This window comes from Mastomys coucha, unplaced genomic scaffold (genome assembly GCF_008632895.1).
Source record: "Mastomys coucha isolate ucsf_1 unplaced genomic scaffold, UCSF_Mcou_1 pScaffold18, whole genome shotgun sequence".
NCBI lineage: Eukaryota > Metazoa > Chordata > Mammalia > Rodentia > Muridae > Mastomys > Mastomys coucha.
This window is the reverse complement of record NW_022196900.1, coordinates 58,522,658-58,541,139: the sequence shown is the minus strand read 5'-3', so window position 1 is coordinate 58,541,139 and position 18,482 is coordinate 58,522,658. Positions and strand designations below refer to the sequence as shown.

Sequence of the window (18,482 nt, the reverse complement as noted above, 5' to 3'; positions counted from 1 at the left end):
ATGCAGTGGCATGTATACACCATCCTAATACTCAAGAGACTGAGGCAGAAGGTAGCAGTTCAAAGCTAGCCTGGGCCACAAAGTAAAACTTGTCACCAAAAAAAAAAAACAAAAAACAAAAAAAAAACCTTTCATTCTTGGATTTTGATCTTTCCTAAGCTAATAACATACAAATGTGGTGTTGTCTTTTGAGGCTAGGCAGTGGCAGTGAGTGCCGTGCACCTTCCAGCCAGGCAAGCCATCATGAGGGTAAACAACAGATATTTTGTAGCTGTAAGAGTCTACCCCCACCCCCGCTATGACACAGCCTTGCCATCTTTAAATCAGACTAGCTGTGATCACTTGAATGGGACCCTCACAAAGAGCCTCGTGGCATTCCCTAGCAGAGGGCAGGGAAGTTCTTTGGACTCTTACTTGGGATTCCAGCTGCTCGTTCCTTCTGGTCCCCTCCTGAACTGTATCCTAGCTGTGCACAGGAAGTGAAAGGCTGTCAGGAGAGGGACTCTGGCAGCCCAGCGAGGGTAGGGATTTGCAATCACAGTCCCCCAGCTCACCCATACTCCTGTGAGGAACCCAGGTGATCTCATGGGTTCACCAAACTGCACTTAACTGGAGTAATTTCTTTGGTCTGCTGGTGACCTATCTGGGGTGAGTAGGCAATACTGCACATCTCCCTAGGGAAAGTGTGTAACAGTTGCTACGGTGACAGAGCATGATAGATAAGGTTGGTGTGCTTAGGCTTGGGGCCATCGCCATGCTATCCTCACTAAGGGAGGCCTGGAAACTCAGGGGCCACTGAGCCACACTGCCTCATTAGGAAACATAAGAAATAGCCAAGAGGCCAGGGGAGTGCTGGAGGCATGCATCTGCACAGGATTAACTTCCATAAATACCATCCAGGGGAGTCTGGGAAAGCTGGGATGAGGTGTGATCACTTAGAGAAGAACCAGAGTTTCTGCCCAACTGTCAACCCAGATAAACTGTGGACATGTCAGTGAGCAGACACGGGTCAACACTGCAAAAAACAACAGGGGCTGCCCCCGTCACTGATGTGGTGTGGCTAGACGACTATATAGCTCTGGAGGGGTTGGGGGGACACGCTCCCTAAGCAGCCTATCATCATGAAAGCCAAATTCTTCAGCAGGACTGAGAAGGCTAAGGGTGTTCGAGGTGCCTGTGTCCTGGGACATGTCCCTTGTGTTCTGATTGTAGGTTCTTTGGTGACATTCCTATACACAATACCCAAAGGATTATATTTTTTTCATTTTTGAAGTACTATCTCATGCTGTCCAGGACAGTCACAAGCTTACTACATAGCTGAGAATGACCCTGAACTAACCTCTCTCCATCTGCTTTCCCAGATGCCAGTATTACAGATGTGTGCCACCACACCTAGCTTAGAGCTCATTATTATTAAGATTTGAGGGAATATCTTCTTGACATCTGCCAATGTTACATATACAGATTTACTAGTATACTTTTATGTGGCAAACACCGTATATGCTACTTTCTTTTTCTGGATTTAAAAAAAAAAGTCTACGTGCATATGTATGCCTGTGTAAGCTTATGTACACAATGTCCATGTAGGTGCCTACAAAAGCCAGAGAGCAGAACGCTCCATGGAGATGGTGGTACAGAAGGATTGTGAGCCACTTGATGTGGGGGCTGGGAACCGAACCTGGGTTCTCTGGTACAGTACCAGTGTTCCTAACCACTAAACCATCTCTCCAGCCCCATGCTACTTGATCTTTTGGGCACTCATTATGCCATGAACAATTTTCATATTAATAAATACATATATCTCTTTGATAACTAATGGTTGTAGTCCATGCTTACAAACCCTCATGATATTTGAATTGTTCTAGGTTCCTTACTCACTGATTGGCTAGGCCGCCTGACCATCAAGTCCAAGTCCACATCCTCAGTACTAGGATTTCAGGAACATGCCACTGTGCCCACCTTTCTGTGGGTATGTGGGGTTCAAACTCTGGTCCTCATGGGACTTGACCAGTTAAGCCATCTATCTCCCTGGCCCTGATTCTGTTTTCCTTTGAGACACTGTAAAAGCAGTGCTAGGACTAAAGCACAGGGACACGGAGGGACTATATTTACTTTGACCATAAAAAGTAACTGCTAGGAAAGTAGAAAGCAAGGTTGGGGTCCTTCTGTATCCCAGCTGCTGGTGTAGTGTGGTAGAAGCCAGCTGTTGAAGCCTGGTGGGCAGTGCAGGAGATACAGCTGAGGAGTGGAAGCAACCTTGATCATCAAGTAAGACTACCACTTCATCTTCTAAGTAACACTAAACACCTATTGTCTGGTTGTTTAAAGCTTTATTGGCGGCTCGGGTTGCACTCTTCCAGTCACCACGAGCACATGTATTGTCTGGTGTTGTTATCGGACTGTCCACACTTGGAAGACACACAGACATGCAAGTAGAGGATCGTGTGCACCCACATCTGTTCTGTGTAACACTGTAATACAACATTGTCATCACCAAAGTTTACACTAAAGGACCACACACTCCGGGTACCAAAAGAAAAAGAAAAGAAAAAAAAAAAAATCTCATAGTGTCTTAAGTAAGCTTCCAATCTTGTGTAGGTTAGCATTCATAGCTATCCTGGGCTACATGTCACCTGCAGGCTAAGGACAGAACATCTCGGCACTGTGAGTCAAGACAAACCATCTAAAGTTTATTCTGCCAAGCGTTTCATCACAGCAAGGAGAAAAGTCATTTTCTTAAAGCTGAAATAATAGTAAAGCTACAAACTTAACCAAAAGTATTTGCAATATCACAAAGGTATTGCTTCAAAACTAAATGTCCTAATGCCTAACACAAGACAATACATGTGACCAGACAGGTTCTTTTGGTTCAAGAAACGCAACTATATGCCATGGGACTGAAGAGACTTTAAGCTGGTTCATAAGAAAGGGAAGCTGGGCCCGCCATACTCTCACTTCTGCTTATATAATCAATTTCTCTCTGGTACCACAGTGTCACAATAACAAATTATGAACTAAAGTAGCAATTTTAAAAGTGTGTTTAATGGTTAGTTTGACATGGTTTAGCATTAGTTTTAAGAATAACTAAGATAAATGTATTTCTAATCAGAAAAGGATACTAGAGTAGTAGCCATATCGCAAACCTTGCTCCTGCATACCATCAATTAGCGCAAAGACTGAAAGGCTTGTCACTCCATCATAGAAGGATGCTCTTCCGACTCACACGTGATCTCTCAATGCTGAAATTTAAAATGCCTGATGCCAAACTTCACAACATACAGCTGTAGGGTCACGACTTACTTGTGGAAAAGAGACTGCAGCTCTTCTCTGTTTTTTATATTAGGTACTACTGCCTTGAACATAAAAACAAAGAGAACTGAGCACCTCTCACCTTCACAAACTCCAGATAGTCGGTATTGGTCCTTTCTCCACCGAGTCTAACAGGAACTAAAATAATAACAGCCTTATCACGTGTATCCCCAGCCGTCCCAGAATCAGTCTGCTTATCAATCACGTCAGAATTGTAAACTGGGAGAAACACAATGAATGCGTATGTATTAAATGTCATAGAGGCGGCTGTATAACAATTCCTACTCTAATTCCACCTCTCCGCTGTCTGGTCATCTGTCTCGAAGTATCAACAAGTTCAGACTTTCATACTCATGGCCCCTGGAAACTCAACAGTAGTAGAACACAAGCCTTGGTCTCCCTGAGCATACGTTCTGTCCAGGAAACTGATGACAACGAGTAAGAGCGTGACGTAAGTCAGAGTGTTTAACCAGGTTAGATGACAGACGCTGCCTAAGCAGGAAGGCGCTCCCCCGAGCCTGACAGCCTGAGGTCCACGGCCAGAATGATGGAAGGCGGGAACAAATTCCTGCAAGTTGCCCTCTGCCCTGGGCATGCTCGCGACTCCTACATACAGTAAATACATGTTTTAGAAAGTACAAAATTCAGGCTGGAGAGAGATGGCTCAGCAGTTAAGAGCACTGACTGTTCTTTCAGAGGTCCTGAGTTCAATTCCCAGCAACCACATGGTGGCTCACAACCATCTGTAATGGGATCTGATGCACTCTTCTAGTGTCTGAAGACAGTGACAGTGTACTTACATATATAGAATAAATAAATCTTTTTTAAAAAAAAAAGTACAAAATGCCAAACACAGACCAGTCTTTTCACAGTCTAAGCCCTAGTTAGTTGCCAGGTTTGTAGATATATTTATATTAAACCCAGCAGACATATTTCTTACTCTTCTAAAGCATTAATTTTGTCCTCTTAATAGCTTTTCTGCAGAAAAGTTAACTTACACCATGGGGTGGCTTATTTTATTTCAGGAAGTAAATAGAGGCTCTATTTCTGTTCTCTACTTTCAAGATGACTATAGATCCTGGGTATCAACAGAGGACCCCAAACAACATGAGATGATTTACTGGCACACTAGAGAAAAACATGCTTCCAAGAGAAATTGTCTATCCTCAGACTTTCCTGCCCTGGCCTCCCTGGACCAGGATTATATAGAAGAGTCATCTTAACTGGTTTAAACTGGCTAACCAAAAAGGAAGATTAGACCAGGTGTATTGATACACCCTCAATGCTGGCTGCCGGGGTGATGGGTTAGAAAAGTTAGACCCAGGGTGATGGGGTAGAAAGGTTAGACCCAGGGTGATGGGGTAGAAAGGTTAGACCCAGTGTGTTGATACAGCCTCAGCCCTGGATGCAGGGGTCATGGGGTAGACTGACCTAGAATTATAAAGTCAAGACTTGACCAGCCTATACAGTGATAGCCTGTCTTGGGGAGAAAAATAATTAACAAAATAATCACTTTAAATGCTTCAGTTTTCCTGGCAAGCATATTTAAATTAGCAATCAAGGCATTTATTCAAACAATGCTAATTCCTATGGCATGAGGGGTGTTATGTAGGAACGATAATGAATTAGCTATGACTGTCATCTTCATAACCATTTGCAATATAGCCAGGGAATGATGAGCTATGTCTGCACGGAGGGTCTGAGCCAATACAATACACTGCTAGAATGTCACACACTCCATACCTGTACAGTCCTGGGCAACGTAAATAGTTAGCCCTTGCAAATCAGGATGCCCTGCTTCTTCAACTGCTTTTCTAGGAAAAATAATAAACATCCTTTAAGTCCTACATAAAATTTCCTGTTGTCACCGAAAGGTTTAGTTGAAAAGGGAAAGCAATCCATAGCTTCCTGCCTTTCCTATGTACCCTGTACGGCTGCTGTCAAATCTCTCACCTGAAGAACGTCAGCTATCAGCTGCACTTTCCGAAGCTGAACATGACACTCAATTACCCAAAGGCTCTAAATGAAGCTACAAAATGTGCCTTAGAATCCCTGGGTATACACTTATCTCCCAGCCCTCAAAGGACTTCCTTTCTTCATCAGCTCCCTGGCTGCACAGAATGCTTTCTATGTGAGTCACATGGCTTCCAGGTTTGCTTCCCAGTAAGACATCCACTACAGAGGATGTGCTACGGTGCTTGCCCCCAACAGTGCTTGGCAACTTTCCGCTCCCCCTTTGAACAACAGTTCATTCACACTTACAAAAATCAGTATGGAGAGCTAGAGCAGAGCTCAGGGGTACAGCACTTGCCTAGCATCCGGAGGCCCTGGGTTTGATCCCTAGCACCACAGGACAGGGGAGGAATGAGATATAGCTATTTGACCTGAGCAAATCGCTTTCCAATTTAATGCGTCAGGATTGTGTAAGCAAAACTGCCAACTGGAAGGCGCTTCTCAGCAAGAAAGTTCTCAGTGGAGTGAGTTGTGACAAAACCCAGCATCTGAAAAAGGACTTACGCAGATGATGCAAGTAAAATAGTCAATTTGTCTATATATTTACCATGGATGCTCCTATATATTAGTTTAGAAGAAACACCAGGTAATAACTATGGCCAAATACAACCTGTGGCCTGATTTTACACTGTAAGCCAAGAAGAAATAACAGAAACATGTAGCTCTGCAAAACCCCAAATTTACCCTTTGCCTCCACAGGAAAGCACGTTGGGCCTGGGGACATCTTGAAGGTTAGAAACTATGCTTTTGTGATTATGCTTTTATAAATGTTTGCTTCGTGATGTACACACTCATAGGAATTTGAAGCGTGCATGGAAATGCTGAAACAATAATTTTAGCACCTGACATCTCGTAGGACATCAATAAATTGGTTACATTACAAAAAAAAAAAAAAAAACCTAATATGGCCTGCCTCCCAGCCTCCAGGTTGAAAGAAATGGTAACTTTTAGAACATACAACAGTATCATCTAATGAGAACCAACTTAGGAAGAGACCCTGGATATCTGACAGGAAACTGTCTGTCAGTAAAGGCAACTGAAGCCCCAAAGTCTTAGTCCCCCATTAGCAAAGAAAAGCAGAAGGTTTTCATGTAGCTGGTCTTACGAGGAGACACACTTCACTGTCAAAGTTGCTATTTCTAAGCCCAAACACAGGAGTTGGATACAATGATACCTTAAAATGTGAGCAACCACCGCTGGGCCATACCAATCGCCAGCCTTTTTCCCAGACTTCTTCCCGAACTCTATCAGTCGATGTAAGCCAAAGACAGCCACAGGGGAATCTCCAAACCAAGAGATGATCTTCCTGTGATAAATCTCATTCCATGCAGCACGGTCATCAGAATACTTCCCAGACGTTTCCTTCAGAGAAACTGCTGGAGTTCTGAGTTCTCGTTCTCCTGAAAGTGAAGCTTCAAGCGATGCAGTAAACTTCTTGACAGTGTTGGAGGTCCATGAGTCAGAGTCTGAATTCTCAATGTGCAGTGCATCGGGCCAGGTCCAAGCTACGGCAATTCCAAAGCAAGACTCAGACTTTTCCAACACACAGACCTTGATGACGTTACTAAATAGACATGCAGCATTTAAAGCCAAACAGGTTACTGAAACAGAAACTCAAGACGGTGCAAAGGCAGAAATTAGAGTGATGGTTGCTAATGGTAACATGCAGGGTAGAATGGCTGCCAAAGGGTTCTCTGTGCAAGAATAAAAATATTCTAAAATTGGATATTGTGACGGCTCCAGAACTCGGTAAGAATACTAAGAACCAATGAATTGGTCACTTTAAATGAATACATTTATTTAATATTAATTTAAATGATATAGGTTATATCCCAAGAAAGCTGCTTTAATAATTTTTTTATTTTTTGAAATTAAAATATAATTACATAATTCCCTCCTCCCCTTTCCTCCCTCTAACCACTCTCTTGTACCCAGTTCTTGGCTCTCTCTCAAATTCATGGCCTCTTTTTTTTTTAAATTGTTGTATGTGTGTGTGTACGTGTGTGTGTGTGTGTGTGTGTGTGTGTGTGCATGCATGTACGTGTGTATATACATATGTATGTATCTATGTATATGTGTGTGTTTCTAAAGATCTAAGTATAACCTGCTCATTACATGTAGTGTTACTTGTATGTATATAATTTTAGGGCTGACCACTTGTAAAAGCTGCTTTGAAAGAAGAAAAAAAAAAGTAGGCCAGGCATGGAGGCACACACCTTTAATCCCAGAACTTGGGAAACAGAGGAAGGCTGATCTCTGTGAATTCAAGGCCAGTCTGATAAGCACAGTAAGACCCTGTTTCAAAAATAAAACAAAGGAAACAAAAAAAGTCTAGCAAGCTCAGCATGGTGACTCAAGGCTCTATGCCCAGCACATTCAAGGCTAAGGTAGGATAACTGGGCACAGCCTAGCCTACACGGGGAGAACCTGCCTCAAGAAAAAAACCAAACGCAGTGGGATGGGGGTATAGTTCAGTGTTTGTCTAACAACTCAAAGCCCCACAATCCGTCCTCAGTACTAAAGGGGGAAGAAAGACAGAGGGAAAATGGAAAAAGGAGGAACAAAAGAGGATGGAAGGGGAGGGGGAGGGGATGGGAAGCAGGAGGGACAGGAGCTATGCTTGGGAGACCCAGGCAGAGGTCCGGGCAGGAAGGCATTCTGGACCAGACTGGGTCAAAGAAATGTTTATAAAATGAAACAATAAACATATTAGCAAACCAACATGATAACATCAGTGATATGCTTAGATCTGACTGTCTCAGAACTACTCTGTGATTTCTAACTTTTCCAAACTGGGAATGTACTACATGTTGTAATTAAGGAAAAGTCACAAAAAACAAAAGTCAAAAAAAAAAAAAAAAAAAAAAAAAAAAAAAAAAAAAAAAAAAAAAAAAAAAAAAAAAAGGAAAGCTGCTAAACTCAAGTACAAATGGACAGTCCTTCAATATGGTTTTCCTTCCTTCCTTCCTTCCTTCCTTCCTTTCTTCCTTTCCTTCTCTCTCTCTTCTTGTCAATCTTCAGTTGAAATAAAGACTCCTGGATTCTACTGCCAGTCTGTCAGGCTTCTAGGCTTCCCAGAGGCACAATAAAAAATAAATAAATAAATAGAAAGTATTATTAACATTTATAGTACTCTGAGTAGATATCTTTAGGGAGCAGATTCATTTTGATTACATGTTTTAAAAAGAAAAAGAATTAAAACTGCTGAAATTTTAACTTTCAGTATCTTTTAAAATATTTTTAAATATTTTTTAAAATATTTTTAAAATATCTTTTGTTCAAGATATTTTCCAGATATCTTCCTTCAGAATACCATGGTGGTTTGTTAGAGAATAGTAATAGCAGTTCGCCAGCAAATTAAAACCTAGTGAATAGAGCCAGGGAGGACATCAGACTAAGCACAGCACACAGAACCATTATTGTACTGTTTAATAACTCGGCAAACTTTAAACGTTACTTATAAATCAGTGAAGCAAATCATTTTACATTTAGATTAAGTCCTGGGTTCGGAGATCTGCTCAGGAATAAACAACCCATCCCTGTGCATGAGTACACAGGACCACAAATAAGTCACCCCAGAAAACTTGTCGAGACTGAGTCTTAGTTGGGCTTACTGGTTAGAACACTTTTCTGGCATAGAGCCAAGGCCTTGAGATTAATCTCCAATGTATAAAAAATTTAAAAATTCTTTTAAAAAAAAAACCTTTTTCTTTATATTCACTTACACTATTCACAAACTTGTTTGCTAAATGACTTAAATCATCTCTATAGAAAAGTCACTAGCACAGGGATACTGTCTAACACTTTAAAGAAATCTGATAATATTTAGTAGCATCTAAAAACAGCCTGAAAACAGTAAATCAAAACTTTCTTACAAATGTATGCACATCATAAAAAACTGACGGATAGGGAAATGACATTAGAAAGTAAATACAAGTAAGTTAAATGTCAATGAAATTTCTGAGGGTTTAAAAGTCTAAGCATAAGTCCTTTAATCCCAGGACTCAGGAGGCAGAGACAGGCAGATCTCTGAGTTCAAGGCCTCCTGGTCTGTAGAGAGTTTTCCAGAATAGCCAGGGAACTCCTGTCTCGAGTGAATGAATGAATGAATGAATGAATGAATGAATGAATGAGTGAATGTATGTCTAAGCTCTGGGGCTGGAGACATGGATCAGCAGTTAAGACAGCTTATTTGCCTTGCAGAGGAATCAGGTTCAGTGCCCAGCACCCATGTTGGGGAGCTTATAGCTGCCGGTAACTCCAACCCCAGGGGATCTGACATCTTCTGGCCTTCACACAGACACACACGTATTTATTTATTTTAATAAATATTTTTAAAACTCTAAACATAATGTTCTCATTAACTAGAAGCCTAAAATTTTAATATAAGGAACTATAGCCAGGTGTGGTGGCAGATCCTAACACAAGCAGGTGGCTCTCTCTGAACTCAAGGCCAGCTTAGTCTACGTTGTGAGCTCTAGACCAGTTAAGGCTACATAGGGAGAAACCCTGTCTCAAAAAAAATAGTAATAATAATTTAGTTTAATTAGTACAAAGAATTGATTAGGTATGATGATATATAAATGATATAATTTATAAATATAGTGATATAGTATAATTATATATTTATACTGTTAGTTAAATATATAATTATATTATATAATATACAATTTTTATGTAACATATTTTATATATTATATAAAATATTAACCTATAATTATATTATATATGACATCATATATAATTTCATAATATATAATATATAATTAATATATACTGTTAAATGATATATAAATATAATATGTGATAATTATGATAATGTAATTATTTATGATAAAAATTTCAAAATATTACTGACATGTACAAAGAAAAAAAACAAAGTAAAATTTCCCCTGCCCAAGACTTAATGAACGTAATGCAGCACTCTAAAGAATTCAACCAAAACAATAAAATGTTAAGTAAATTCACTGTGGTGACCAGATAGCCATGTTGAATCTACAGTTTTCAAAGGAGAGTCAGGAACATGTAAGTGTAAGATACTTGGCTCAGCTCCGTATGGGTGTAACAGATGTTCTTAGGTCAACGGAACATCTTGACCTCAGCAAGGTGGATGTGCTAAACAAACAAACTGATGCTCAGAGTTAAAACAACAGCAGCAGAAGCAGAGAGACTTGATTTACCTCTACCGAGAAAGTGAAGTATGAGTCCCTGAGCCAACAGCATCTGGCCGGTCCGCAGCGTGCAGCCCCAGCCACAGTCTGTCGTCAAGGCTGAAGCTTCGATCTGGGGAAATTCTTCCCTGTAGGTCAGCCATATTCTAGAAATGAAATCCTTACGGAACTCTTCCACATTCCCTGCAATTACGTGATCTTCAATGGCACATCCTGATCTTGCGGGCAACATCTTGCTTTCATCTACAAAATGTTTAAAATGTAAGTTACACATAGTATAAAGATAGTGTGTAGAATAGTAATGATGTGTGTCTATCATTACTGTGATTACTGTGTCATCTCATTTAAGAGGACTGTAAGCCTCCTGCTGTCTAATCAAATGAGAATGAACCCTGAGGCGGTTTGTACACTGGGGAACAATACAGGATCTACAGTAACACTGCTGTTAACAGTGACCCCCTGCGCCTCTGTAAAGTCACTTTCTTAGACAAGAGGGTAATTTGAAATACCTTCTCTTTTACCTCAGTTGGCTCAGGACAGATACATTCGAGCTCTTTGAAAGGTGACAAGCAAATAAGATGATATGACTTGACAATATGTAAAGATGTATACAGTCACATGAGCTGATACTTTAAAAGGTTACACATTGGATTGTGAATATTTATACTCAAATTATAAAGTCAAAACTAATAAGCTACATACAGAGTAAGAATATAAAATTTTAAAACATGATGTCCTTTATGTTCAAATACCATTTTCCAGAATTTGTTGCTACCCACACATACAATTTTAAAGGCCTTTGCAAACTGATTATCTCTTACACAGTTACTATGAAAAAGCCACAGTTTGCCCAATAATTCACAGACCACTATTCTCAGTGAGCTACCAGTCCTCAGTTATACCCAGAGAGACCACGTCACCTTTCCCCTGCAGCTAGAGACACTGTTCCGCATTAGCAGATCCATCGAGCATCAGTGCTGGTTGGCCTGAATGTGCGGGCACACAAGTGCGGAAATACATCTAACTACAACTCTCAATGCCAAAACCTGCAGCATCCAAAGCCTTTCTGTAGGATGTGGCAGGCTGAGAGCCTTACAAGGCAGTCTGTCTTCATTCTTTCCTCGACCATCCCTTCTGCTCATTCTGAAAAATTCCCATCACTCAACCTTCATCTATATTCAGCAGATGGTAATAAACAGATGAATTCTAAGCCTCCATTGACATGACTTTCTCTCAATATTATACAGAACTCAGAGTTAATTACAAATAAAAGTGCCTGGAAATTAAACATGGCACTACACTATGTCTAAATAGGCCCCCTTTGACATTCGTATTTGTTTCAAATGTGATGCAATAGTTCCTGACTCTCATGCTTCATCCTACACACAGAGACCCAATCTCCTCTCTAGAAATTAAGTCATTTCTTAACCTCTTCAGATCTAGACAACACTAAATCCTACAGGGAAACTGTCAGGGCTGAGGGAACTTTGTCCCAAGAGCTTTAAGAAAAATGAGAAATATTTCTAGGAACCACACAATAAAAGGTGGGGGGAAGGAAGCAAACAAACATAAAAAAGAAAGAAAGCCATTGATAATACTGGAGGCTTAGTCAAGGCTGACTACACAAAACTAAGAAATACCAAGAACTACAAAACCTATACAAATAGGTAGAAACTGAACAATAAACTTTTCGATAACAGAAGGTTATTCCACTGGATAGAAAGAGATTTAAGAACACCTAGATACAAATGAAAACAAAAACATAATTGATACCATTCATGAAGAAGACAGATGGATAACTATAATGGGGCGGACGTCTACATGGAGAGGTGAGGGGGGCAAGGAGGACGTGGAGTATGTGCACCATGAAAGTAACAGGGACATGAAGCCCGCCAGCAAGGGGGAAACAAAGGAAGGGGAGAGGAAGGTACAAAGGAAAGTTCTGGAAAGTCCACACCCACAAAGCCCGATTGACTGGTAGGAGCTTCAATAGAGAGCTTGAAATGTGACCACTGGGCAGAAGCTTGGTGATGTCACTGGGTGACCACTGGGCGGGAGCTTGGTGATGTCACTGGGTGACCACTGGGCGGGAGCTTGGTGATGCCACCCCACACGTTCAAGTTCCCAGGGAACTTAACAAAGAACACAAGCGTATATGTAGGTGGTTAATATGTCAAGACAGTTTAATATGAAAATAAAATTACAAAACGGTTAGCAATGAAAGTCTTCAAAAAAATTGTTTTAATGCTTTACGTGTTTATCACTTACCTTCATATTTAAAATGATAACATTTTCCAAGCAATAAAACAGGTGAATTTCTACTAAAATATGTCTTTGTTTTCAACACCCAGCCTGCATGGAGAGAAAGAGTGTTCTGGCATTAAAATTTCAAAGTGAAAGTCCTGCAGTGTCTCTTTCCTCATAGTTGACTGCGAGGCGTGATTACCATGAATATGCATGTTTAGAAGTTATAAGCTATTTAGACAATCAAACAAAATTAGAGGCTAGTTTAAACAAATTTAACCAGGAGGAGGATAACAACTAGACTGTAAAAAAATGATTTAATAATAAGAAGAATAATAAGAATAATAATTTTTAAAATAAAAATAAACAAATTTAAACTTTTTTAAATAAATAAACTTTGCTAGTTTAAATAAACTAGCAAATCTAGTTTATCTTAACCATAATCTCCTCCTTATAAAACATGGAAGAGGAAAACACTGACTTTCATTTATTCTGACGGGTCACAATGCTCTCCCGACACAAACTGAAAAGGTAGGAACTCTACTCCTGTTCCCCTCACAGTAACTTCCGCTCATCAAGGAAGCAAAGATTATCAACTTTTTTAATTGTCTTCCATCTCAGGTATTTCAAAGGTGCAAAGTACTTGAAAACCCCTAGAAAGGAACTTGAGGGAAGCACATTGGCTAGCACACCTGGCAAAATCGGTCTCTGATGCACACAAGGTACTCAGACATCCCCATCTGGGCTTTCAGTCCCTGGTCCTAAGCCCCAACTGAAGTCACAGACTCTAATTACCAGGTTTCTTCCTCCCTGTCAGTCAGCAATGGGAGAGAGAGGTGGCATTTTTTGGCATTCATGAAGCAGGAGCCCTTCTGAATCTCTGGTGAAAAGCAGTGGTCCACTACAGTGCTAAGGACTGCCAAGTCTATGAAAACCCTGACTGCTAAGGGTGGGGTTGAACACAGTAGCACATGCCAGTAAGGCCTGCACTTGGGAGCCTGAGGCAGGAGAATCACAGATTTGAGGCCATCTTTGTCTACACAGAAAGACTCTCTCTAGAAAGAAAGTAGAGTGGATGGTTTTCTAAACACAAAGGCATGTATAGACAGAATTAAAGTTGACAGACATGGGTCTAACAGACTAATAAAAGTTTAAAACCAGGTTTTATATTCCCTAAAGCACTTTATACAAATAAAGAAAAAAAATGTACTAAAAGTTACAGTGATGTAAAATAGGTTCTCTGCTGGACAAGGAGAAGTTGGGAAGTCAGACACATGGTTCAACTTTCGTTGGGCTTCACTTGATTTACTGTAAGGTGTCAAAAACAGTTTCCCTGTTCACAGTCCTTCCCCTTCCTCAAAATGTCACCTATCACTACCAAGTTAAACTCCTGGTGGCTCAGCCTTAACTAGACAAGATGCTCTGTTCAGAAGCATCTCACTGGAGAAGTAAGACAGCTCAATGAAAGGCTTCCTGCCCTCCTACCATGCCTGACCTCTGTCTGAGTCCAGAACCTCACCGTGGAAGGAGGAAACAAGGCCCAGGACCGTCCTCTGACTTCCACATGTGTGCACGGCACACGCACACACAGAGACACAAACTAAAACCTCAAAGGGATAGAAAAGTAGCTTGGAGGTTAAGAGCAGTTGCTGTCCTTGCAGAGGGCTCAAGTTGAGTTTCCCACTTGTTACCCCAACACCAGGGGATCTACTGCCCTCTTCTGGCCTTCATGTGCACAAAACCACACTCAGACACACATGCATATTTATCATTAAAAATCATAAAATAATTTAAAATAAATAAAAGCTTTAAAAACATACTATTACTATACATCAGACTTAGCATATACCTCAGAGTCTCAGTGAAGACTGTGGTACAAACTAGAACCCTATTCTCCATCTCTACTGGGCTGCACTACTTGACTCATGCTATCGTGTGATAAAAAAATGTCTCCCAGAATATCAGTCTAAGTTCTACTCCTTTCAGAGTCACTTTTGGGGATGTCATCCCTCTTTTCCACTTAGATCTGGTTCTCTTCTAAACTCCAGTAGGACACAGGTATTTAGCTAGACTAGGGCTTCCCCTGAATTATCTCTTATAAATATTAGATGGAAGCCCCACAACAGAAGCCATCTTTTCTCCTAAAAAGCAACAGGTTCCTGAGACCTCAGTAAAAACACACTCAAGCAGAGAAACCAACCTTTAAAAAGAAACTTCTCACAGTTCTCCATCCCTGTGGTTTACTCTTTACCTACACCTTCTGACTGACCACTCTCCAATCTTTCCTCAGAAGAGGAAGAGAATGTGATCTGAGGCACTGCAAGAGCCCACATCTAACAAGAACTTAGGATCACAGTGCTTCACTGTTACACATCAATCACGGGACACACATTCTCTCAGCTTTTCTCTTCCCTGTGAGACCTCTGATTTGCTCTATGCTCAGTACAGAAGACGGTCCAGTGCTTCTCAAAGGACCCTGACATTTTTCTCTTTTCCCACAGGCACATGGGAGCTTGCATAGTTCAACACATCAAAAGATCAACCCATACATTGGACTTTTTCTTTTAACTATTTAGTTTTAGTTAACCACTTTCCAGAGTGAGTTCCAGGCTAGCTAGGGCTACACAGAGAAACTCTGTCTCAACAAAACAAAACAAAACAAAACAAAAACAAAAAACCAAAAAAACCCAAACCACAGAGCCATGGGGAAGCCAGGAAGCTTGGAGGAGGAGCAGCAATTAGCACTGACACATGTTTGGAAAAGCCATATAGAAATCTAGTATTTTGTAAATTTCCTTCACACACACACACACACACACACACACCTTTCCAAAAACACCCAAAAAACATCACTAAAGAAGGAACAGAAAGGCTGTAAGAGAAGAAATTGGGAAGGACTAGGGCAAGACAGTATCTTTTAGACATGGCAGAACCACTGCACTCATAACCTCACAACAGATGTAGCTGGGGCACAACACCTCCCAAGATCTCAGCAGTCCCCACTCCACATGGAGAGCTCAAAAGCCCTCACCCCCAGCTAAGGAGTTTACAGCTGCTAGGCAATGTGTATGGTTGGTTTTTTTCAGAGCTGTGATTCCTCATAGGCTGACCATGCACATCTGTGCATATACGAACGGCACAACAATAACTGAACTTAGTGGATTATTTAAAAAAAAAAAGGAGTGGGGAAGGAGAGAGATGAGTAACCAAAGAGAATTGGAGAGGGAGACCGGAGGTGAACTGGATCAAAATATATTACGCACATGTATGAAATTCTCAAAGAAGAAATAAAATATCATGTTTAAAAAATTATACAGCCAAGTGTGGTGTCACACACCTTCAATCCCAGCACTCGGGAGGTAGTGGTAGGCGGATCTCCATGAGTTTGAGGCCAGACTGGGAGCTGACAGATAAGAGTCATAAATAACAGCCTTTTACTTACTGTATTACTTCTTTATTATTTGTGTGTGGATATGTAAGTGGGACACACACGCCACAGCACATGTGGAAAACAGAGGACACTTTGTAAAATCGGCTTTCTCCATCAATCACATAGAAACTATTACCAATGGACTAGATTACACAGAAGGAAAAATGCCAAATTGATATGGAGACATACATGTTCTAGAACAAGCAGAGCAACCTTGAAAAAGGGAAATAAAATTGGAAAACTGAACCTCTAGGTCTACAGTTGATGACAAACCTACACAGTCGGCAACAAGAGCATCCACAGCGACACTGCTCACAGAGCCTCAACACTAACTGATGGAAAAGCAAACAAAATGTCAGGCAAAGGCACCCAGTGAGACAGTGCATAATCAGGGACAACTGACTGGCCAGTCAGGTGCCACTCACATGAAACCTTAGTCTTCAGCTGGCCGAGAAAGATCATGAGTTCAAAACTAACCTGAGTCAGATAGTTAGGGACGGCTAAAGTTAAATGAGACCTTATCTCAAAAGGAAAATAACTGGGACCAAAGGGGTATCTTAGGAGTATATATGGTATGTGTTTACTATGATAACACACTATGCAGACCAGGCTAGCCTTGAACTCCTGTCTCTACCTCCAGAATGTTGGGAGTACAGGTATATGCTACCATGCCCACATTTCAATATAGAATATTTGAGTCTCTAAGTAAGGTTTATGATTAGTTCCACTGCCTTCTTTTTGTTGTTGTTGTTGTTGTTTTCAAGACAGGGTTTCTCTGTGTAGCCCTTACCTCTGCCTCCCAAGTGCTGGGATCAAAGGTGTGCGCTACCACCGCCCAGCTTTGGCATTTTGGGTTTTCTTTTGTTTTGTTTAAGATTTGTTTATTTATTATATGTAAGTATACTGTAGCTGACTTCAGACACCACAGAAGAGGGCATCAGATCTCATTATGGATGGTTATGAGCCACCATGTGGTTGCTCGGATTTGAACTCAGGACCTCCAGAAGAGCAGTCAGTGCTCTTAACCGCTGAGCCATCTCTCCAGTCCTATTCCACTGTCTTCAAGAGATTCTTATCAGCACTGTTTACATTCCTTTCATATTCCATGACTATTCTAGACATAATAAAGTATTTCATTCTCAAGTAAGTTTATACAATACTTAAATCACAATACTTACTATATTTCATATTGTTCCAAGCAGATATAAATTTAGTTTTTAGCTTGTCAACTTCATCTGTTCCTGAAGCCTCCATATTCAAATTCTAAAGAAAAAGCCATCACTTGATTCCATCCTTTTAGAAAATCCAATGTACTGAAAGAAAAAAATAAGCAAATAAGTAATCAACATCTATTAGATAGTTCCATACTGCTAAAGTTACTTAAAATATCAAATATAATTTAAACTGAAAGTAAGCAAAACAAGCTGAGGCTATAGCTCAGTTGGTTGAGTGCTTCCCTAGAACACACAGAATGTGGATTGAATTCCAAGCACCGCATAAATACAGTGGTGCACATCTGGAATCCCAGCATTCTAAAGGGAAAGACACGAGGATCAGAAGTTCACGTTTTTCCTGTTATGTAGTGAGTTTGAATCTGAGCTACAATGGCCTTGTCAGAAACAAAGGAAGGAAGGAAAGAAGGATGGGACAGAGAGAATGTTTTCATTTCACATTTTTTCTAGACTATGATAGCCTATAAATATTTTAACTACAGAAAGCACATAATATTAAAATGTGTAAAATAGAATTAACATAAAGTGAAACAATAATATCCCCAATAGCTCACAAGTGAACATATTCCCCTCAGGCACTCAAAAAGTGCCGGAAGAGCATAGCTCCGCTTTCAAGCTTGAAAGAACGCTCAAGGCTCTACTGTAATCCCAGAAGCCGCGTGAGAATCTTCCTGAGATGCGGGCTGCCTTCCACTGCGGGAACTTCCACTGACTAAGTCCTCCTGGCTTCCCTGTAACTGTGTCTGCTTTGCTTTTGAAAGTGTTACATTTCCTATATTATCTTCCTATCTCAATACTGAAGCACTTAAAAAGGAAGAACGGCTTAAACTGACAACAGAAAGTGCTTTTGGTTTTAAGTAAGAATGAATGTAACCTGAAGGAAAGTTGAGACTCGTGATACAATCTGAGAGATGAGCAAATTACAACAGGAAACGTTTGTGTTTATTCACGATAGCTCACATTTTGCTCTTCAAGGAAAGACTGCTACACAGGACATAGTGCTTTGGGGATCATAAGTATCTACTGGAGAATACGGGCATTCATTCTGTATCGCCATTCTATTTCACGGTATAAACTAAAAGC

General features: G+C 40.6%; 1 protein-coding gene across 2 annotated transcripts in view; it reads right to left on the bottom strand.

Annotated features, from left to right (window-relative positions):
• The window catches only part of Atg4c (autophagy related 4C cysteine peptidase), a 73,187-nt gene that overhangs the window by 36,165 nt on the left and 18,540 nt on the right, over positions 1–18,482 (bottom strand). For both annotated transcript variants that reach the window (XM_031377921.1, XM_031377922.1), the window contains exons 2-7: positions 17,346–17,480; positions 12,762–12,845; positions 10,503–10,736; positions 6,497–6,827; positions 5,053–5,123; positions 3,392–3,528 (exon numbers count right to left, since the gene is read on the bottom strand). In XM_031377921.1, the coding sequence (XP_031233781.1) occupies positions 3,392–3,528; positions 5,053–5,123; positions 6,497–6,827; positions 10,503–10,736; positions 12,762–12,845; positions 17,346–17,421 (933 nt within the window). In that variant the 5' untranslated portion in view covers positions 17,422–17,480. The remainder of the gene's footprint in view (positions 1–3,391; positions 3,529–5,052; positions 5,124–6,496; positions 6,828–10,502; positions 10,737–12,761; positions 12,846–17,345; positions 17,481–18,482) is intronic.